At 38.7% G+C, this 22,725-nt stretch overlaps 1 protein-coding gene across 6 annotated transcripts in view; it reads left to right on the forward strand.

Moving 5' to 3' along the window:
* The window catches only part of ERMARD (ER membrane associated RNA degradation), a 32,726-nt gene extending 17,523 nt beyond the window's left edge, over nucleotides 1-15,203 (forward strand). For 4 of the 6 annotated variants that reach the window (XM_006121981.4, XM_006121982.4, XM_006121980.4 and 1 more), the window contains 10 exons: nucleotides 327-429; nucleotides 929-958; nucleotides 2,733-2,801; nucleotides 3,485-3,658; nucleotides 4,590-4,673; nucleotides 6,219-6,298; nucleotides 8,790-8,918; nucleotides 10,419-10,628; nucleotides 14,051-14,164; nucleotides 14,820-15,203. In XM_006121981.4, coding sequence (XP_006122043.3) covers nucleotides 327-429; nucleotides 929-958; nucleotides 2,733-2,801; nucleotides 3,485-3,658; nucleotides 4,590-4,673; nucleotides 6,219-6,298; nucleotides 8,790-8,918; nucleotides 10,419-10,628; nucleotides 14,051-14,164; nucleotides 14,820-14,994 — 1,168 coding nt within the window. In that variant the 3' untranslated portion in view covers nucleotides 14,995-15,203. The remainder of the gene's footprint in view (nucleotides 1-326; nucleotides 430-928; nucleotides 959-2,732; nucleotides 2,802-3,484; nucleotides 3,659-4,589; nucleotides 4,674-6,218; nucleotides 6,299-8,789; nucleotides 8,919-10,418; nucleotides 10,629-14,050; nucleotides 14,165-14,819) is intronic. The other 2 variants (XM_025184066.2, XM_025184065.2) reach the window with 2 other exon arrangements.
* Nucleotides 15,204-22,725: the final 7,522 nt, after the last annotated feature.

Below are 22,725 nucleotides of genomic sequence, written 5' to 3' on the forward strand. Positions count from 1 at the left end.
AAATTGAGACTGACACACAGCATTACAATAAATTAATTTTTAAAAATTGAAATGTGCAAACTTTGTAGGTTTGCTGAGCTCCGTAATAATATGCCATGTTAATTCTGTCTTCTCTTCCATTCATTATATTGTACCCCAACCTGTTGTATCTTGTGTTTGTTTATATTAATGCTATTTTCTGGGCAAGGTTTGTCATTTATTATATGTTTGTAAGTACAGTTGACCTTGTTCTTGCCTACAGTAATCATTGTAATACATTTTCCACAAGGGTTAGTGTATGTTTAAGAAAAAACTAAAATCTTGCATGCATTCCTCTAATTTTGCAGGTATGCTGACTGTGTTATACTGTTACTCCCTCAGCTGGAAACTGGACTTAGATTACTCTTCACCACAGTTAATAAATGTCCAAATAGACTGCTAACTGCTGAAGTAGGTTTTTTTATGATCATGGAATCTCTATTATGATAAATATAACATTAAAAAAACAGCAGAAGAAGTACCTAAGACATGATATTCTGGTTAGTCTCTAAGGTGCCACAGGACTATTTGTTGTTTTTAAAGTTACAGACTAACATAGCTACCCCTCTGAGATGTTCTAAAATAGTTTAGAATTGTACTTACTGTCCTCTAAAAAGCTGTATAGTTTAATCTTTTACAGACCTCTGGTACTTCTTTTAGAGTCTCACGTGACAGTTCTCTTCCTCTGCTTATTGAAGTTTGAAAAGTATAACAGTATGCTACTGCCACTTGGATGTAGTAGGCTACAGTGGAAAACTGCATATGCTATTTTTACTCCTTTTTGTCCTTAAAGAGGTAGTTCCAAATGTATAGCAATTCAGGTTGGCCATGGTCAATATGTAAGTGTAATTGGTTTCAGTGTTCATTTCTGAAAATGGAATTATTACTATGGCTTTTTTTTCTATTGTAGTCCTCTTCTCTTTATACCACTTTTGATGAGGTAAGTTAACTGTAAATCATTTACAATATTTGAACCCTGGTTTTTATGTGAAGTGTTTATGATGTGATTCAAGCCATCAGAAAGATGTAACAATGCTCTTGTTTCCTTGAATATACTAAAATAAATTGAAGAGCTAGATGCCTATCATCATACAAATGGACCATGCTGAAAATCTTTTCAAAATAATGATTCCACTTGGGATGTAAAAGAGTAGTCGAGTCAGTTACTCATCTCTCCCCTCCCCCTGGTGCCTCTATACCAGTATACTCTATACTTAAAAGCTGGCTCCCCGCAGCGCTGTCTCTGTGGTGCCGCTTGCCCCCCACAGTAAGAGCTGGAGGGCAGGTTGGCCGGCACCTACTGCCTTTTAAATTGCAAAGCTACAGCTATCCTGATGCGAGCTGGAACTGAGCCAACTGCCTTCCCCTATCGACTAATTGAGTAGTCGATAGACTTTTTATCAAGTATTCAATTAGTAAAATAACCTCATTTCTAACGTCCCTGGATTCCACAAACTTTTTGTAGTCAAGAAAAGATTTCACATACCTGAAGTAGTAGAGACAGAGAAAATAAGACTTACTAAAGCATCTATAAACTCCTGGCAGCTCCTCAGTGCCTATTTTTAATGTATTTTCTTCCTAATCTTTTGTCATTTTGATAGCCAAACTCTGATTTTCATCCAGTTAATCAGTATTTATTTTCCATTAAATTGCTCCAAAGTGTCCACAGTATTCTAAGTGTGACTGAAGCAGTGATATATAAAGAAGGGATACTAGCTCACCACCTGTCCTTTGGGCCTGGTACAAACAATAAATTATAATTCTTAATGAGATATCATGACTAGCATGAAATGTTTCATATTGATCTATATTGTGACCCTGTTACTGTTTTTTATCTATATACACAGTCACTTTTTAGTACTAATCATCAGTAAGCCATTTCCCACCATGGACACGTGAAGATTTTCTCACATTTGATATGTACACATTTCCATTATTAAACTTTTGAGTCTCTTGCCTACATTGAATGGGATTTGTTATATTTTGGGAAAGTTAATATCCAGCATTTCTATTTTAAGGAAAAAGAGCCATGAAGCCCCTACTTCGGCAGTGGCCATACTAACATACAGCTCTTACACTGTGTTTCTTGATCCAAGATCAACTATGCAGCATAAAATCAAAAGAGTTTATGTGAACTAGAATTGTTTCTTTCAGTCCTCTTATTAATCCGATAAACACTGGTCTGTTTCCAAAGCAGGATGGTTTTGCTGTACATAAAATCAGGAAAATTGCTTGCTCCCAAAAGCTGCAACAGAGTGAAATACAGAATCCAAAGCTGAAAAGTGGAACTCATTAGGATCCCACAAGGTTTTTTCAATAAAAATGAAAGCTATAAAATATTTTTCTGTCCCTGTTACTTAGTGAGTGGGTGGTAACTAAATGTCTTGTAAACAGCTTTACTTTCTGTCATTAATTAAAACAACATATGTTCTTTTATCACCTGTTTGTAGTAAATGCCAATATCTATACAAGCACACAGCCTATAATAACCCATTTCTTTCCTATTTGACTCTCCAAAAGCCAAAATATTTTGTTATCCCATATTATCTATCACTGTTAAATAAAATAGTTCATTTGGTTGCTGGAGATTTGGCAATAGTTTAATATTAGGGATGCTTCCTACTGTAATATTGGTATTTTTCATTCAGCTTTATAGCCATGGGGTTTGTTCAATCTTAAGTTGTCTTCAGTTTCAGATGATTTTTTTTTTCTAGATGCTAACAAAACAGTTGAGTGACAAAGAGATCAATCAGCTTCCTCTAATTCTTGGAGAGCCTGCAATGGTATGTGTATTAAGTACCTTTGATTTAGCAGTACATTTATAATTGATAGTCTGTGAATATCATAGATACTTTAGACACAAGATGATCATGACCCTAGGAGCCCCCATTTTGAAAGGTGCAAAATAATACTTATCAGGTAAATATAAGGTTAGCTAAAACAGCACAGGATGTTGAAGAGGAATTGGACACCCAACTTGAGAACATCAGTATTTGAAGGGAATTGGCCTTATTATCTGGCATCAAGAAACTCAAATTGCCAATAGGCATGAATTTTTTAAATTGGAAGGTGGCTATTTATTATTAGCATCTTAACTTTATTCCTTTTAACTGTTGTTTATCATATTACCATCCAGACTACTTCATTGTTTCTGATCTTCAGCTCTACTCTGTTTGCCAGAACTATAATGTATGGACTCAGGAGTCTTTGCTTAATTTTAGTAATTTTCAGCTATTCTTGTTGATCGTGGGTAGGGGTGTGGTTCCCCCCCTCCCCCTCTCATATCTTTCCCAAGGTGGCAGTTGTCTTTTTAAAGAAGTGGGCTTTAGTGGGTTCCCCTTGTCTCTCTAAGTGCTCCATTTCATACAGACCTAAGTGCTTTTTGTTCCCCCAAGAAATGCATGCTTATTACAGTTTCGGTAGAATTGTTTTGTGTACTTAGTTTTCTCCACAAATGATTCTACAGGAATTCCTTTGGGATTTCTTGAACCATCAAGAGGGTCCTCGTGTAAGAGATCATTTAAGCCATGGTGAGGTCAACTTAAATGAGTTTCCAAGAGAAATAGCCAATCAGATACTTGCATTTTCAATTACACTTTTATACAAATTTTCAGAAGAGGAGGAACTCTCAGAACTTAAGGTAAGGGCTAGTGCGAGTTGAACAATGTATAATTCTGTAGGTGCCAAATATGATTTAAAAACTATGAATGGGCTACACCTTTAATTGTTTTAACCCTCAGCACCTTATTGTGGCAACAGGGTCTACATTAAACTTTAAATATTTTCCTGGCATTTTTCTGTTAGATTGTAATACAGAAATGAAGCATAGAAAAACTGTCCCCAATATTATCTTTCCCAACTCTAACCTGTTTTATTCCTTTCACACCTCCTTGTTAACACTTGCTTTTTACAACTGTGTTTTCACTCCTGGTTTTTTTTTTTTTTTTACCAAAACTGTATATATGCAGTTTAAGACTATCATTTTGTCCTTTCCATCTTGCTGTTTATCTCCCTGATAGCTCAACTATGAACTGCCTCCTGTTTTTTCAGTATCTTCCACTGAAGTACCTAAAAGTGTGCACACTAAAGTGTGGCTGAATTGGTTATGGAGATAAAATCTGAGACTTCCTCTAGTCTTTAAGAGAATGCAGCTATGAATATGAACTTGATACAATAATGGAAATGTGATTTTTGCTAGGCACTGTACTGAGTCATATCCAGTCGTTCAAAGGGCAGCGCCGCAAAGCTAAGCCTGGGATCAGCTGTGCTGCACTGCTGCTTTGAAACACTGAGGCGGCATTCAAAGGGCAGCGCCACACAGCTGGTCCCGAGCTCCCCCACCCCACCCACTTTGCTGCCTCTATCTGATAGAGGCAGCAAAGGAGAAGGGGAGAATCGACTAGTCGACTGACTATGATAAGCATTTGCTTATCAGATAGTCAACTAGTCCTTAACATCCTTAGTCAATGAGACTGTCATATCTAAAATTAAGCATGTGCATAAATCTTCACAGGATCAGAATCTAGTTTTTTAAAAATTAGTGCATGTTACCATTTATTTTTGTAAACTAGGAACACACAGTCATTAAACCACTGATCAGCTGTGCAAGTTGCTACCACTCTCAGTTTCATCCAGTTGCCCGACTTAAGAAACAGGTATGTAGATATGACAAAGAGTGTAAATATTCCATACATCTTAAAAAATGTGTAACTGTTGTCTTTTTGCTTTAATTGTCCTGAATAACAGGGTTTTGAAGGAAATTAAACTTTTTCTACCCATGCAGTTTATTTTGTTGTCTTGTTCAATACAGAAGTTAAATATTAGTTAAAATCTGTCTAGTTATAAGAATAGTTAACTTCCAAGAGAGATTTTGGAATCCCTGTCATTGAAAGTTTTCAAGAACAGGTTAGATAAATACCTGTCCGGGATAGTGCAGGTGTCCTTGGGTCTGCCTCAGTGTTGGGGGGCTGAATTAGGTAACCCCTTGTGGTTCCTTCCAGATTTACATTTCTGTGTCTTCTACAGATCCCCATTTTTTAAGATTACTTGTTAGTGCATGACTCTTGGTGTATTGGGGACATGGATCAGCATTTTCAGGTTCTCTTACAGTTTGGTTCCATCTCTGTGGCTACGTCTACACTGGCCCCAAATTCCGGAAAAGGGATGCAAAGCAGGTTGCAAAGCAGGTAAGTCAGAATAGGGAAATCCGCAGGGGATTTAAATATCCCCCGCGGATTTAAATAAACATGTCCGCCGCTTTTTTTCCGGCTTGGGGAAAAGCCAGAAAAAAGCGTCTAGACTGGCGCGATCCTCCGGAATAAAGCCCTTTTCTGGAGGATCTCTTATTCCTACTTTCAGGGCCAGTGTAGACGTAGCCTCAGTGTTTGCTGCGCCACTAATTTGAAGGTTACTCGTTATGGTTTGTTGATGGTTGATTATGTATTAAAGAGGCATTTGACAAATATATGAAGTTAGCTGCCACTGCCTAGAGACTTTGTTTTACTTTGTCAAAAAGCCTTTGGAAGCCATAAATGTTGTAGCCTAATCAAGAACTAGTAAGAGATGTCAGTATGTATTAGAGCTGTCAAATGATTTTAAAACAATAATTGCAATTAATTTTTTTTGAAAGGTTGTGATTCATTGTAGTTTTAATTGTTCTGGAGCAGCATGGCTGGGGAAAGCTCCATGGGGGTGGGGGGGTGAGCAGGCTAGGTGGGAACAGCACTAGAGTAGGTCAGCGGGAGATGAACACCCCTGACTCAGAAGCACGGAGCGGTGCCCCTTTGGGCACAACACCTGAGAGTAATCTGTGGATTTGAGAATCACTGAACTTCTTGATAGTCTCTCTCTTTATCTTTATAGATTTGGCTCTGTATTAGATAGTACCATCATACATACCTTTTTAATTAGTGAAGATATGAAGTACATTAGAGATACTAATGAGTAATTCTTTGATGTTAAATGATGGGAAAAGTAAGAAATGTCTGCAACTTAAGTTTATATTGTGGCATGAACTTTTCATTTATTTTAGACTTTCCACACATTTTGTCTTGGATGTACATGCCTTTAATTGCTTACAAGATGCAGTAATAGAGATTTTTTTAAAAAATAGTAAAATGTGTTGCTATGACATGGTATCTCATATTAGTTATATTTTACTTTGAAGTTTGGCTTTATTAAGGTGTATTTTGATTTACTAGGTGCTGGAATGTATGAAGAGCATTTGTTCCTGGCCTGAGCTCCCTGTAGTACCCGAAGAGCAAATTCAAGAAATTACAGGGTATGCCTGATCTATATAAAAAAATCATACCTTGAAACCACATTTATAAGACTCTGTATACTCCATAGTAAGTAGGATCTAAATTCTTTAGCAGGACACCTCATATCACAGTGGTCTGTTACAGCAGCCTGAAATTCTGTGGAACTTCATTTAAATAAAAAATGGAGGTTTCTCTAGAATTTTAACTTTAAGTGAAATCATGCATTTACTGCAATATTCCACATGCCATGGTTAAGTGGGCTAGCCCTGTAGGGTACGGTCACTCACAGAGTTTTTAACTCCCAAGTTACCAATTAACGTGAGATGGTTAACGCATTAAGATGTGTCCAGACTAGACCTTCCAAAACATTTATTCCTGGCTACAAACATTTATGGTTTTCCCTTTAGGGATGCATACACAATTCACTGGAAACTATTCAGTGTGCTTAATTAATTAAGGGTATGTCTATACAGCAGCATTATTTTGGAACAACTGACATTATTCCAAAATAAAATAGTGCATGCCTATACTATAAACCTTTATTTCGAAATAATGTCGAGCTGGAGGACTTCTTACTCTGACTTGCAATAACCCTCATTTCATGGGGAGTAAGGGAAGTCGAAAGAAGAGTGTTCTTCCTTCAACTTCCTGCAGTATAGACATCGCCTAAAGCCACGTTAAGCTATTTCAACTTAAGCTACACAACTGACGTAGCTGAAGTTGCGTAGCTTAATTTGACTTTAGCCCTGCTGTGTAGATGTACCCCAAGCGTAAATGGTTTTGTTTCATTCTGTTACCTTCTTGAATAAGACTCTCCTGCATTCCTATAACTACTTGTTCTGAATTCAAGATTTAGTTTTCCTTCTCAGAGGCTTAGTTACCACCTTTCAAAGATGAGCAACGTTGTATCTAAGGATATGTCTACACAGTGCAGCTTTTAGCAACAAGGCTGTGTCGACACAGCCCTGTCGCTAAAAGTCAATGCATGTGAACACTGTTTGTCGACTATTTTGTTGACAAAATATTTCCACCCCACTGAGCAGGTTCAGTTTGTTGGCATGAGAGCTCTGCTGCCAACAAAGCAGTGTTCGCACGTGCACTTGCCATGGCAAAACTTTGTCATTCATGGGAAGAGAGTTTAAGTACCAACAAACAACAAAAGTTTTGGCGAGCAATTGCAAGTGTACACACAGCTTTAGAATAAGAAATTGCCTATGCTTCCGTAGAAGAGATAGTAATGGTGTACCTTCATAAAGTATTTTGGGACTAAAAATGCTAATGTTGATAAATTGCACTTACAGAAATAATTTAGCCTACTACAGAATTGAAGCCATGTTAGAAATAAGGGAAGGTAATATGAATTAAAGCCATGCTGACACAGTTCTGGGACGTTAACTTTAGCAGTGGCCTTTTGGAGAGATTGTATGGGGGTAAAAATAAGACGATTAAGCCAGAAAACAATTATAAGAGATGACCAACCGTTTTGATGCTGGACAAAATGAGGAAAAAATGGATTTTGGAAATGTTAAAGTGGTGACAGAATTTAAGTGAGTGGACATAAGGGGAGGCGGCAGAGAAGAGTAAACTAGAAGTTTGAGCCTTGGAAATAATACAGTTAGTGAAGTTGCTAATGATAGCAAGGAAGGTGGTAGAGAGAGAAGAGGAACGAGAAGCAGTTTTCTTTTAAAATAATGGTTTTGAGATGATTGTGGAGCTCTTGAGGAGGTGTCTCATAAACCGCTGCAAGGCACTGCAGGAATGGAGAACAATACCTTGATGTCTCTGGCACAGAGAGAGCTGAAATGATACAAATGATCATATTTCTAGGACCATAGGGCAAGTAGAGAAAGCAACAGAAGCCTGAAGTATACCAGTAGATGTATGGCTCCTCCTTCCCTAAAAGAGAGGTTAATGGACCTGCTACCAAAGTGGAGAAGGAGCAAAGAGGAGTAGGGTTGAAGAAAAAGAAGGGGAATTAATCAGCTGTGAAGATGACAAAAATCACTTCTAGTAGAAGAAGCTTGAATGCCACAGTGATGGGAGACCTTATAAAAACTTAGATTAAGTAGAGTAAGAATGAGAATTTCTCTTACAGCTTGACAATGAGGTGGCCATTAGTGACTTAAATAAGGCAGTTTGGGACATACAGAGGGGACAGAAAACAGCGAACCTGAGGAGATCGAAGAGAGGAAATCTGACTGTATGTAATGGAAATATTTAGTACATGGCAGGATTTTGAAGAAGAAAGAAAGGAGATGAGATGATGATGTTTAGGGAAGCTGGTGAGATTGAGAGGAGGTTGCTTTCAAAGTGGAAAACACAAGAATTTGGTTGTAAAATGGAGGGGAAAGAAGCCAAAGGATTACATGGTAGTACTGGACATGTGGATAAACTGCTATAACAAAATAGCTTTTGTTTCAAATAGGTGTGTTCAAGATGTAAATTGTACATACATCTTTCATGTTTCACTTTTGTGATAGATTCTAAATAATGTTTATCTTTGTTTTTAAGGTTGGAAAGAAGTGCAGATACTAGTCCCTGTATTTCTGTCACTACAGAAATCCTTTCTCAATTGCAAAACTATTTGCCTCAGAATTGCTTCATTTTAAATGATCCAGTGAATAATCTTCTAACTGAGAAGTAAGTTTAAAGTTTCCTCCACCCTGGAGTCCACAACTGAATACAATTTATATATGGAAATAAAAAAAGAATGTAGGGCAGTAATGACAGCTCACTGCACAAGTGTTCCTTCTCATCTCTATAGAGCAGCATTTTTGAAAGAACCATCACAGGTATCTGTATGGTAGTGTAGTTTCCTCCATCTAAATGTTTTTAGAATTCAACAGAGAACCATCCGCAGAACAAAGGGGACAGGTTCAGTATGTCATGGTAATCTTTTTGCTCTGGAGAATAACTTGAAGAAACAACCATGCTTATGTTTCAGAACTGGGAAAATGAAATGATGACATACTCACAGGAACTTTATGACAATAACTTGACTAAAATGCCTTCCGTCTGCTTTATGGTGCTGTATAATACGCTGTACCAGAGATTTTAGTCTTATAATTGTGATTGGTGTTATAGGCGTGCCTCACACTTACCTCTACATACTTCTCTACTAGCCAAAATTATGTTTCTTGAGTCTTGAAGTAGAAGCTGAGCTTTTTTGTATCTTTTTTGTTTCTAAAATGTCTGGAGATCTAAATATTGCTCACATTTCTTCAGTTAGTTTTAGCATGGCAAAATATCTTGTTTATTTAATAATAAATTTTCCCCTAAAAACAAACCATTTGAAATGATGTAGCCATCAAGAATTGTGACATACTTAATATTAGCTGACTAGCATGTATAAAGATAGCAGCATAAGTTAGCATTTTAATATCTCTTAATGAAGCCTGATATAGTGTGGTGTTTGTTAAAGCTATGACTTTACTACTTGTATTTTGTAAAATGTTAAGACTAGTTCATAATGTACTCCTACTTTTTGTACGATTAGCTCATGGTATGTTGTTTTTGGTGAATTTTCTGTTTTAGATACAGGTCTATTGTGAACTGAACTATAATGAGTGAGAGGTTTAAAACATAGACTCCTGATTTGATAGTGTATACTGTATATTTATGAATCAGAGGGGTAGCCGTGTTAGTCTGGATCTGCAAAAGTGACAAGGAATCCTGTGGCACCTTATAGACTAACAGATGTATTGGAGCATAAGCTTTTGTGGGCAAAGACCCACTTCATCATGCATCTGACGAAGTGGGTCTTTGCCCACGAAAGCTTATGCTCCAGTACATCTGTTAGTCAGTCTATAAGGTGCCACAGGACTCCTTGTCGCTTTTGTATATTTATGGCCAGTTTTGTATATTGTGGCATTATGTCTTTACTGCTCTGGTCTAGAATGAGAAATATCTCAGACTTCTAGTGATGTGATATTACTTACAGTAATTAGAGAAAATACAAATCATTCATGCTGAATAGATTCTTGTTTTGGTTAATCATGAGGAGACTGAGTAAATCTGTTTCTAGGACATCTGGTTAGAATTTTTTTAGTTCAAGCTACAGTGAAATTGATGTGAAATCTATCAGTTTCTAAATTCTGCTAATGAAAACTGAAACAATAAGAAATATTTCCTGTTTTACAGGCTATTGATTGAACTCTGTAATACGCACATTTGTACTCTCTACTGTCCACGTTCTGTACTGGAAATATTGGTTCTGCTCCGTAAGATAAGCACACAGTGCCATCAAGTGTCAGATCAAGTTATTGCCAGCAGTGAAATGAAGTACAAACAGTGGATAAATAAGATGCTGCGTTCTCGCCAGAGGCACAACTATCTACGAATGTTAAACAGGTTGGTTAAGTTTTTATTCTTTTTTTGGAGATGAATCTTTTTTTGGATACTTTTAAGAAAAGGATATAACAGTAACTGAACACTTTTCTTTTACTCTGCATGTGTATTCTTTTATATTCTTTTTATAAATTGTTAATGCTAACTAGATTTATGTAATTTGTCTACTTAGAATTAAGGATCTACCATAACTTCCATTATACACTATTAATGGCAAGCAAGCTCAAACTGGGGAATAATATCTTTCACATTTTTCTGTTGTCTAACCTGGAATTATTAGGGTCCAAATAAAAAAAATTGAAATGTTTGATTCATTTTCTTTGCACTCTTGGATGACACTAAACACTAAAATAAAGAAAGAAGGGGGGAGGTAAAACTTGGCTGTTAAAACTGAATTACAGAGGTTGTCCCCATCTTTTCACTGCTGCATTTCATCTTATTGATTAGGATGCTGGTTCAGCTGAGGAGTAATGACTAAGATTCCATTAATGTAGTGGTCTCCAACCTTTTTACATCCAAGATCACTTTTCAAATGTCAGGGCAAGCCAAGATCTATCCCATCCCTTCCCCAAGACCCTACCCCTTCCTTGAGGCCCTGTGCTCTTGATTCACCTCCTCTCCATCATTTGCTGCCCTCAGCCCGTATTCACTCTCACTGGGTGGAGACAGGAGGTGCAGGCTCTGGGGTGGGAATGAGTGAGAGGTGTAAGCTCTGGGAGGGAATTCGAGTGCAGATGGAGGTGGAGAAAGGGATGATGGCTCCAGGAGAAAGCTCCAGGCTAGAGAGTGTTGGGGTCAGGTGGAGGGTTGGGTTACTGAGGAAGCCGCAGACTTTCGGATATGTGGGTGCAGGAGTTTGGGTTGGGTGTATGATGGGCTCAGGACACAGTAGTGTTGTGGAGCAAGGCTGGGGAAGTGGGGGGTGCAGGAGTTTGGATATGTGAGAGGCTCAGGGCAGGGGGTTCAGGTGTATGATGGGCTCAGGGTTGGGGCGTATGGGGGTAAGGAGTGTTATGATGATGCAGCCAGATGGGGGCCTGTTGGCCAGGCTTCATTTTTAAATAAAATATTATGTCCAACACAAAACGTTTCAGCATTGTCTCTACTTATGGCAGGGTTGGGGAACCTGTTTTGGCTCAGGGGCCACTGACCCACAGAAAAATCAGTCAGGGACCACACAAGTGAGATGCAAAAACACACAACCCCTCCAAAACCCCCTAAGCCTCACTGATGTGGCCCCAACTGAGACGCCTCACTCCCCTGGCTCTCTAGTCCTATGAGGGACGAGGGTAGGTATGACTGAGGTTCACAGCCTCAGGCCAAATTAACTCTTTTGGGGTTCCAAGGTTAGTGTATTTTGTGGGCCCCCTAGGCTCAGAGGTGGGGCCAAAAAATGAGGGATCCAGTGTGTACGACAGAGCTGCCATTGAGTGGGATGGGGTGGGGGTGCAGAATCTGAGTGGGAAGTAGGGTACCTAGGAGCAAGCTGTGGGTAGGTGTCTGGCCAGGAGGGAGGGGGCAAGAGCAAGGTGCTGATGAGTATCTGGCCAGGTGTCCAGGGCAGGGTTCTGGATGGCATCTTTTCCAGGGAGCAGGGTACTGGTGGGAGTTTGGCCAGGGGAGAGTGGGCAGGTGTAGCTCGGCCAGTACCTGGAGGGGGTCTCCAGGAACAAGGATCTCTCGGGCAGGATCTACAGGCAGTACTGGAAGAAGTACACACCTGGCTCCTTTAAGAAATCCTGCTGCTCTGGATCCTGCACCACCATCTTAACTACCGCCCCTCCCCCAGCCTCCCTGGAGCACGGGGAAGGAAGGGAAGAAAGACAAGAAAGTGCTTGCTGTTGTGGAAAGAGAAGGAGCGTGCGCTTTCTTGTCTTCCCTTCCTTCACCATGCTGCCTGCCTTCTGCAGCGGGGGACAGGGGGAGTCTCGAGGCCCTGCACCAGATCCGGCTACTCGGGAAGTATGTGTGCTGCTCTTCCCCTGCCTACAACAGTGCACGCGCGTTCTGAGAAGCCGGATCTGGTGCGAAGCCTCAGAACTTCCTCCCATGCTGCAGGAAGCCAAAGCTAGCTCCATTTTTGTGAGGGCCAGGAGGCTGTAGTGCCAGCATGGGCTCATCATTGCAGGGAGGGGGAAGTGGGAGCTGGGAACACTGCCTTGCGATTGACTGCTAATGTCCCTGTGATCAACCAGTTGATTGCGATTGTCTGGTTGGTGACCAGTGCATTAATGTAACCCCTAATCAGCAGTGTTGCTTGGGGCTGTAGTAAGATGAGGGCCTGAAACATAAGCCCACATATCACATGCTAGGTATGAGGCCTGAGGCCCTAGACAGCAATGTTCAAGACTTTGCTAATATAAAGCAGAATTAAGCTGTGAGCAAGAGGGAGACCCTATTCACAGAAGTTGGCAAAAACAGGGCTGATATTACAGAAACACTCATACGTAAGCGGTACTAGGAATAGGCTGTGAGCACATGCCAGGGAGTAGTAACAGAATATCTCACTAAGAAACATCTTGGTACCAACTGCCTCCCCACAAATAACATACATACTGACCCAGGTTCAGGACTGGGTCTAAACTGATAGCATGATGAATAGTAATTGAACCCCCCCTCTGTGAGGTATGGGATAGTAACTAGCTAACAGTGGGAGGCAACCTGATATGTCAGGAGTGATATGTAACTTGTTTGTACCTGTGTATAAAAGTGCACCTCATAGGGTGGTCATCGGCTGACCAAGGAGGTGACGCTAATATCCAGAGCGTTAATTGGGTGTTGGTCCGTTGTCACAGAGTACATATGTATAGTGGTGCAGTGGGGAGTCTGCTTGCTGACCACTATGATTGTACTTTCTTGGCAATAAAACCTAGTTGTGCTTTCTATCCTCATCTGATTTGTGATCTCTGTGAGTTCTCTCGGAGTCTGTCGTGTTGACTAATTGTGCATGGTTAACGCATTAGACAGGGGAGCACCCATACTCACATAAGTTCAATGATTCTATGACATGGAGCTGATAGTTTATCATCATCGACGAGTAAAAGGCCTGTCAGGAACCCATTGAGACAACACCGCCTGACTGACGACAGAGGTCTGTGATTAAGTTCTCAAAATACATTTGCAGTCAGGGAAACTAGAAATCTAATAAATTAGAAATAATTTTAATGTTATCAGAGTTTATAAATGCTAAAATGCCTTAGTCTTAGGTTACATGCTTATTTCACAGTGTCACTACAGGGCAAAGGTTAATGTAGTTGTTTTTGTGTCCCCTAATTGTGTGTTTCTGTTACTTAACATGTTTGGATTTATTTTATGTGAACTTCAACTCCAAATTTTCAGTCCCTATGACCATTTTAGGGTAAAACAGGAAATCCATAGACTATTTTTGTATTAAAAATTGTATTACAATGTCTGCTTTTTTCTAGCATTAAATTTTTGTCTCCTGTGTTACGGCTGATTTTAATTTTGATGACGCTGGAACTAATCAGCATCCATACAGTTTGTGAGAAGAATCCTTATGATTATCAGCAGTATCTAAAGTGAGTATATATAGTATTTGTTTTTATTAAAATAAGTGAATAACATGGACTCCACCCTTCTTTGAAAACCTTTGGTCTATATTATTGAAATTACAGGTTAACAGCATGTGGTACATCAGGTAGTCAGTCTGTTTCCTTTATCTTTTCAGTAACAATTTGGGGAACTAGGGAGTGGTTCATTAACTCAAATGCCTTTGTTTACATGTGTTTCAGCTATTCAGGCTCAAATTTTATTAAATTTTTCATGGGCACAAATCAGAGGATAGTCTCACATTCAAGCACAAAATAAATAAATAGTGCATAATAAATGTTTCATTTACCATGTAATCAACTTCATTATTCCTATTCTGCGCTTCATTGGAGATCACAGGCATTATAAAGAAAACTGTAGGAGAGAGCTCCTCTGTAAACTGTTTATATTTCTATAATACTACATTTGTTGTACACTGGTTCAATTCTGAAAATTATTGCATGTCAGTGTCCTTTTCTTTTTATCTGCTTACCCTTGCATTAGACAAAAGAAAAGTGAGGGTTGGTAAACCTGAAAATCTGGAAAAAGTAGTAGCACCGGTCTGGGCATTATCAAGGTCTGGCCTGTCTTTGCTTTAGAAAGTCTTTTTAAGAATTATTATTTCATATTTTGTATTTCTTGTAGGTTTCTAAAGTCAGTCCTGCAGTATACTGAGAACTTGGTAACATACACAAGCCCAGAAAAGAACAAGTGGGATGAATCATTGGAGCTTACGCACAAAACGTTGATAAAAATTAGGACTTTCAATGAGAGAAAGCAAACATTAATGCAGTTAGCGACACAAATAAAGTTGTTTTGAAAAGGCGTGGTTTCTGGTACATCTTAAAACTATTTTTTTTAATGTCTCAAAACTTCATGTGGCCAAAATTATTAGAATCATTCTACTCCTCTCTTTAACTGCAGCTTCCATCAAAATGCCTTTGCAAGCAGAATTTGGCATTTACTTAGTGACAGTGTTGATGATTGGAGTTGGATAATTGCACTTCCTGAAAATGGAATATTTGTCAGGTGCTTGAGACTTAGACTGAGCTTTCACTTCAAAATAATTTGAAATGTATCTATTATTTAAGTGTACGGTGTGTGCTTTCTATTATTTAAGCGTACTATGTGCTTTAAAGCTTGATTTTAAAAAAAGTTTTTTTACAGTGTATCTGAAAATGACCAGGAGGAAAACAACTAAAATAAATGTGTTGGGAATAATGAACTAAAAAATGTCAGTGTGGTGAAGCTAATATTTGGCCATTTTCATACCCACACATCACCCATTATCTTTCATGTGCCCTTAAAAAATCCCCCAACAACAAAATTTACAACAATTTGAGTTAACAGCATTTCTTGAAATCCCTGTTCACTAGTTTTAGCACAGAAATGGGCAAACCTTGGTGTTTTGTCCCCCTCCCACCTGAGAGATACAGCTATATCTAGAATTTGCTTACATATAATACTGTTTACATGTGAAAACACACTAGCACATTTTTGTGTTCCCAGCAGAAGTATTCAGCAGTGTATTTTTACACTCTTGTCATGGACCCTTTTTTGGTTAATTTAATTAGAACATAAGAATGGCCATATTGAGTCATACTAAAGACCCATCTAGCACAGTATACTGTCTTCCAAAAGTGGCCAATGCCAAGCACCCCAGTGGGAATGAACAGAAGTAGTAATCATCAAGTGACCCATCTTCTTTCACTTTGTCTGCTAGTCCCCAATCGTCAGTAATTCATAGTATGTGCAGAAATTTGGTTTTGCACATTGCAAATCAGAAACAAAATATAAATGTTCATCTTGACCCTAAAAGTGGTATTTTGTTCTTATGTTGGTTACATCATTTTTATGTTTTTCAAAAATTAAGAAAATAAATCTCTCTTCTCCCTTGTAGAAAGAAAAGGGCCTGGATCAATTCAATAAACAAGCCATCTATTGATAAACATCAATTCACATGCCTTTTCTAAAGGATGTAAAACAGATAAATGCCTCATGGTGAGGTCACCTTTTCTGAGATTTATTAGTGCTATAAGAGGCTTATAACAATAAAAGATCAACTTGTTTAGTCTGAAGATCACTCCAGAGATGTCCTTTTCTTTTGCATTCTAAATCCATATGCTAGATTGTACAGAAGTATGAAGATCTCCTTTGCTGGCTGTCTGGTAACTCTCTAGCATGTGTCTCCCTATTCTGTGCATCCAGAAAGTAATGTTTCTTTTAAAGTTTAATCAAAGATTATCTGGCTAACATCATTGAAGATCTGAGTTGCATTTTCAGGAGCCATTGAAAATCTCAGGTGGAGACCTAGATGACCAATTATATTAGCTTCTGTAGATTCTGTCCAGGAAAGAAACACAAGCTTTAGCTGTTAGCAATCCTCCTACATACATATATACCTCTTCCTTAACAGTATCTGTAGTAGTATTTTCTCAGGTGGCATTTATAATTTTGTATTCAAATACACACTTTTCATTACCATATAATCAAAAGGTCATAGAAATTAGGAATGTTCCAAAGAAGGAAATGGAAGCTAGTAGCATGAACATAAAAAGACAGGTCTAGAACTGGAGAGAATGATATAGAATTATGATCACTGAGGATCAAATTGGTCACTGTGGGCAGGCAGTGTGAAACTTCTCTACATTACACTGGTTCAAGCCACTAGTCTCTCCATTTCATCTTGAAATGTAAAACAGTAGTTATTACCAGCATGAAGAAAGATTTTAGTCACACTTGGAAGTTGTTCTCATCACTTGCGCAGCAAATTCTTGCAATGCTTGTGTAATTGCCATGCCTGTACATTACCATCCATAATTTATTAACAAACTTGTTTAAATGTCAGACTTGGTATGTGTTTGCAGTAGGGATGTTAAAATTAGGTTATTTTAATAATCGAGTAGTCAATAGAATTTTTATCTATTACTTGATGGGGGATGCAGCCAACTCAGTCTCAGCTTGCACCAGGACCAAACCCTGCTGTAGCTCTGCAATTTAAAATGTGGCAGGAGCCAGGCAGCCTGCCCCCCAGCTCCTGCTGCATTTTAAATTACAGAGCTGCAGCAGGGTTTGGCTCCCGACTTGGCACAAGCAGAAACTGAGCCGGGCCGCCTGCCCACTTGGTTCCTAAATTTAGTAGGGGTCAGGTGGGCAGGCAACTTGGCTCACTCCTAGCTCTTGCCAGGACCAAACCCTGCTGCAGCTCTGCAATTTAAAATGCAGCAGGAGCTAGGAGGAAGGCTGCCTGGTTCCTGCTGCATTTTCAATTGCAGAGCAGCAGTGGGGTTTGGTCCCAGCGTGAGCGGAAACTCAGCGGGGTTACATGCCCAGCTGGTAACAGCACCTAGCTGCGAGGGTCTCAGCTCCCTACTGGGACCCCCGTGAAAAAGAGCTGCTACCCATAAAGTTGAGCAGCTACAGCTGCTGCAAAATAAATTGATTAACTGACTTTAAAATGTCATAAATAGATTATCATTGGTGTGTCAGGATAGGGCCTTTTTCTGTAGCCATATTGTGAGGCCTTCATCTGTACCCAGGCTGAAAGAGTAGCAGCCATTAGCTATAAAGCAGGGAGTCCCATACTCACATTCCATCTAAATTGCATTAACACAGCATCATACCAGGCTGTTTAGAAGTAGGTCCTACTATCTCTAGCTCCAAAAACAGATCTCAAGATGGGTAAAGAAAACTTAGTTTGATAGCATTTCGTCAGGCAAGAAACTCCTTATCAATATTTAGGGTTGTGAAATTCTCATTCTATGATTATGGTCCTCACTTTTGTATTGTTTGTCTGGTTTTTAATTGTTTGTCTGTTGTATATTAATTTTGCTACGTGTAAATCAACTAAGGTGGTGCAGTATGATTGGTTAGTTAATTCTGTTACAGGATGTTATGATTGGTTAGTAAAATTTTAATAAAATAATTGATTGAGGTGTAGATAAACAGGACTCAAGTTTCACTATATAAACTGGGGTCCAAGGAGGAGACCAGCAGGAAGAGAAGAAAGGAAAAGAAGAAACAGAAAGGAGGAGGGGGAAAGACCTGGCAGAAGAACTCACCTCCAAGACACAGCCTAAGACCAGAGCTGCCAAGAATCTTCTGTGATGTGCACCTACTGGAATCCAGAAGAGACTGACCAATAGGGGAAATTTGCCTGTCTTGATCATGAATGGTGAGCATGGCACAGTATGTGTAATCTGCTTGCTTGGTAATGGTTAATTAATAGTAAGGATATTACTGTGTAAGGCTTTCACTGGTAAAAGATCCTGCAGAAGCGAAGGAGGTTATACACTGAGCCCTTGGAATTGGGTAAGGCTGGGTATTTAAATGAACAGGGTTATATCTTGAACCCTAGGAATTGGGTAAAGGTATGTGTCGCTAGAGTGCGGGAGTGATAAAGAATTTTGTGTGGGTAACAGGCCTATTGTCTACAATAATGCACACAGGTTGTACCAATACATTACACAGCTTGGCTGAAAGAACTTTGGCCATTGGGATACATGTATACCACTTTGTGGTACCAAATATGGCCTCCCTCTTCATTCTTCCAAACTCTGGAGCCTCTAGTATGAACTGTGCTCCCATCTTCACCAGACAGACATTCTTGTAATTAACTTGGAAAATGCAGTTAGTTCTGAATCAGCTTTTCACTTAATTCTGTTTAGTCTTATGTCTTACAGCTGTAGGAATGGCTCATTGTGGTTTCTCATGGCGTTTGCAAAGCTTAGAATGAGAGCATCGGACAAACAGAAATGTTTTATTTTCTTAATCTAGTTTCCTGAAAGCACAGTTGCCTGTCCTTCCAGCCGTTTGGGCTTTGACGAAGAATGTGGTCATGTACTCTTTGTCAAAATTATCTACACTCCTCCTTTCTTCTAGCCATGTTTTTTTGGAATTTGTGTGCTGGGTTTTGAGGTAATAAAAGCTTTTAATAGAGATTTTCAAAAGCATCTAAGAAAGTCAGTCCCCCATGTGCTTTTGAAAATCCCATCCTAAAAAATGAAAGAAATCTGAGATCATCCTAGATCACTGCATTCTCAACTCGTTTCAGTCCATGGACCATCAGGCCAATCAAAAAATTTTCATGGACTTTGGACAATGTTCCTGTGGACCACGAGTCACTGTCTTCCCCCCAGTAGGGGAGGATTCCAATAATAAAATACTCTATATTAAATATAAACAAGTATTAATACAGATGTGGCCGCTAGTTGCAAAATTGTGTTTAGTTTCTACATGGGAATAGTATCAGAGGGGTAGCCATGTTAGTCTGGATCTGCAAAAGCAACAAGGAGTCCTGTGGCACCTTATAGACTAACAGATGAATCGGAGCATAAGCTTTCGTGGGCAAAGGCCCACTTTGTCAAACGAAGTGGGTCTTTTGCCCAGGAAAGCTTATGCTCCAATTCATCTGTTAGTCTATAAGGTGCCACAGGACTCCTTGTTGCTTTTACATGGGAATAGAAGTTTAACACTTTGAGGGTCAAATGCTGAAAAAGCTTTATTTTGTTTGCATAACAAAATACCTGTCCCAATCCAAAAGGATTTACAATCCGAAGTTTATACTTTGTCAGGCACTTTTCCTTGTTTGGTCACATGATAAAGTTTCTGTCTCTTGATTCAAACTGAATGTTTCCTATCACTGAAAAAGTGATCAGAAGCATTCAGTTTGAATCAAGACTACATACCTTTTGTTAATGTACATGTTATGTATATTTCATGCAACTATTATAGTAACAAAGTTTTCCAGTCAGATTAGTGTATTAGGCACTGAACAAAGAACAAAAAGCCAGTCCCTGCAGCACTTGTTCATTATTCACTAGTTCTTAATTTATCATCGTGTTTTCTTGGGAAGCAGAAACTACATCATGTGATCAGATAAGGAGAAGTGACCCTCTTAAAAACTTGGATTGTAAATCCTTTAGGGTCGGGACTACTATTTTGTTATGCAAAGATATATTTATCCAGTAATTTATTAGCAACATGTAATTCTATCAGATTTATCTTCAGAATTTATCCTCTGACTGAATTTTAAAGGAATCTGTTGTTCACTACAGCCGACAGTTGGAGGCAGCATTTGTTAACTGAAATAATATTATGTCTGAGGATGTTTCTCAGCTGCTTCTCTTTAAGCCTCATTGGCATTAATATCTACTAGATAGCGATGTCCTGTGTTGTGATCATCACTTGAGGAAATTGTTTTTCTTCTATCTTCAGAACATTTCTAAATAACCTTAAGATTTGTGTAAAAAGGTGCAGTGCAAATAGTGTTTTAGTAATTTGATAGTTGTGTCAAGCTTATAACCACACTCTGCATTTATGAAATTTGCCTAAAGTTAAGATCTTCAGAGGAAAAACAAAATATGTTGCCAACAGTGGGCTCTATAGACTCAGTTATTAACTTTGCAGCCCAAGCTAATTTGGTTTGTGATCAAAAACTGCACTTTGTTCATTGCAAGGAAAGGACTCCATTTTATCCTTCATAAGTCAGAACTGTATCATGAGCAAAATTAATCCTTTACTCTCAAAAGCTAAATAAATCTTTTGTTCAAGAAAATGTTAGGATTTTTTTCACACCAAAGAATGTTTGGTGTGAAAATTGTATTCTTGTATCTCAGCTTTGTTGCTATGAGTAATGAGTTTTCAACCTGCTACTAAGAGCTGAAATGTGCTATTTTATATGCCACCCTGTTAAGAAGTATTCATTATAAGGCTTTTGAAACCCATGACCTAGGTAGCACTAAGGTTTGCAGTTAAAGAGTTGGTAGTGTGGATTACAGCTGTATAAAGCAATTTTCTTACACTTTATACCTTTTCTGAAGCATTGGGACTTTCCCTCCATCTCAAGAAATATTCTTGTCTTAACTTGGTTTAGTGCACCTATTCTATATATGGTGTTTGTCCTTTTTTATAAACCAAAAAAACATATGCTGGTGCAGATGCTTGGTTGGGGTAAGATATCATAGCTCCCATTAGCTGCTATGAAGCTATATCAGTTTACACTAGCTGAGCATCTACCTTGTTCTATTTAGAGTTCCTTTAGAGTGGTTCGGTTCTCATATGTGCTACCTTTTCAAGTTTACATAATTCACGCTCTCAGCACTTTAGAAATACATATTTTAGATAATCAAGCAAACAGAACAACTTAAGACAGCAGTCTACTTGGCGTGTTTGTTGATATGCAATGCTTTTATAGTTACATACAAAGCATCAAATTCTTCCTTTCAAAATATTTTTTCATTCTAAGCAAAGCTCTACCTTTTGCAGGGTCCATGCTTTGGAGGGTACCACAGCGATCTGGGACATCTTTTTAAAACCCAAGGGTAAATGAAGAAGTTCAGTTATCAACTGGAATTAATTTTGGCAGACAGGCTTCCAAACACAGCTGGATTGAAATGAGAATACCTCCAATCTGCCAGGCCTGGAGATTTCTGGAAAGCTTCCCCATCTCCATGACTTCAGTCAGTGAAAATATACTAAGTAGTAAGTGTTGGCAGGATGGGACCCCAGGAGGGAAGAAGCTAAGGGAATATACATAACTGCAACAAATGTGTTGTCTGTCATGGGGTACCCATTGCTTCTGGTATTCTTCACTGAATATATCTTCTGTTCCATTCCTATGTATATGTAATCTCACAGTTTCACTACAACAAAGCATAGGCGAACCAGCTAACAACAGTTTGTTTTCCATGTTTTCTTTTCTATGTTAGGTTATAGTCTTTAGTCACACATTTTCAAGTGCCAGATAGAGGCTGAAAATTAACTTTTACCCCATGCACTGATCCTGCCCACAGGTCTGCAAAATTGAAGCGCAGGGAGGTTATTCATTAACTTTTCTTTGTAGCTACAGGAAGTAAATGTACTGTGTAAACATGTTTTATACAGAAAAGACAGCTGTTATGATCCAGTGCTATGGGAAGAAGCATAGGTCTGTGGTACTGCAATGCCACTGTAGAAACTCAAAGCTGTAATTGGACTAGTTATGTAAAACTAAACACGCTAAGAATTTGCTTAGAAAAATTAGTGGTGGTATTTTTTAATGCCTTTTGCTTTTATGTAATCACATGATCACTGAAAATAAATATTTTTCAAAGCCTGTGTGTATCTATAACAAATACCTGATTTTTTTAAATTGTATAGTTAACATTATGGAATCAATAGACTTTAGTGAAATACCAGCAGAAGTAAAAAAAACCAGCAATACTACTACTCCGCTGCTATAGGGGTTGCCCTGCTCTTCGTTAACAATGAATTTCCTGCTTCAGTTTCTTCTCTGTGATTGTGCTGCCCTCTAATGGGTGGCCTCACTCGTCAGAGCTTGCTATTTACTCTCAGCAGCAGGAGTTTTCCTTGATAAAACTGCCAGCAGATTGTGCTGGAAATGCTGAGGTCACATATTTCAGTCCTGCTGATGGCTTTATGTAGGAAGCTAGGGTTTGTTAACTGAATCCTCCTACTTCAGCTTTCCCTGAAGTAATATTATTTGTTCAAAAGAATAGAAGATGGGAAGGGGAGATATTATCCAACCAGCTATGCATAGCTGTATTACTGT

Source organism: Pelodiscus sinensis, chromosome 3, assembly GCF_049634645.1.
Source record: "Pelodiscus sinensis isolate JC-2024 chromosome 3, ASM4963464v1, whole genome shotgun sequence".
NCBI classification, from domain to species: Eukaryota; Metazoa; Chordata; order Testudines; family Trionychidae; genus Pelodiscus; species Pelodiscus sinensis.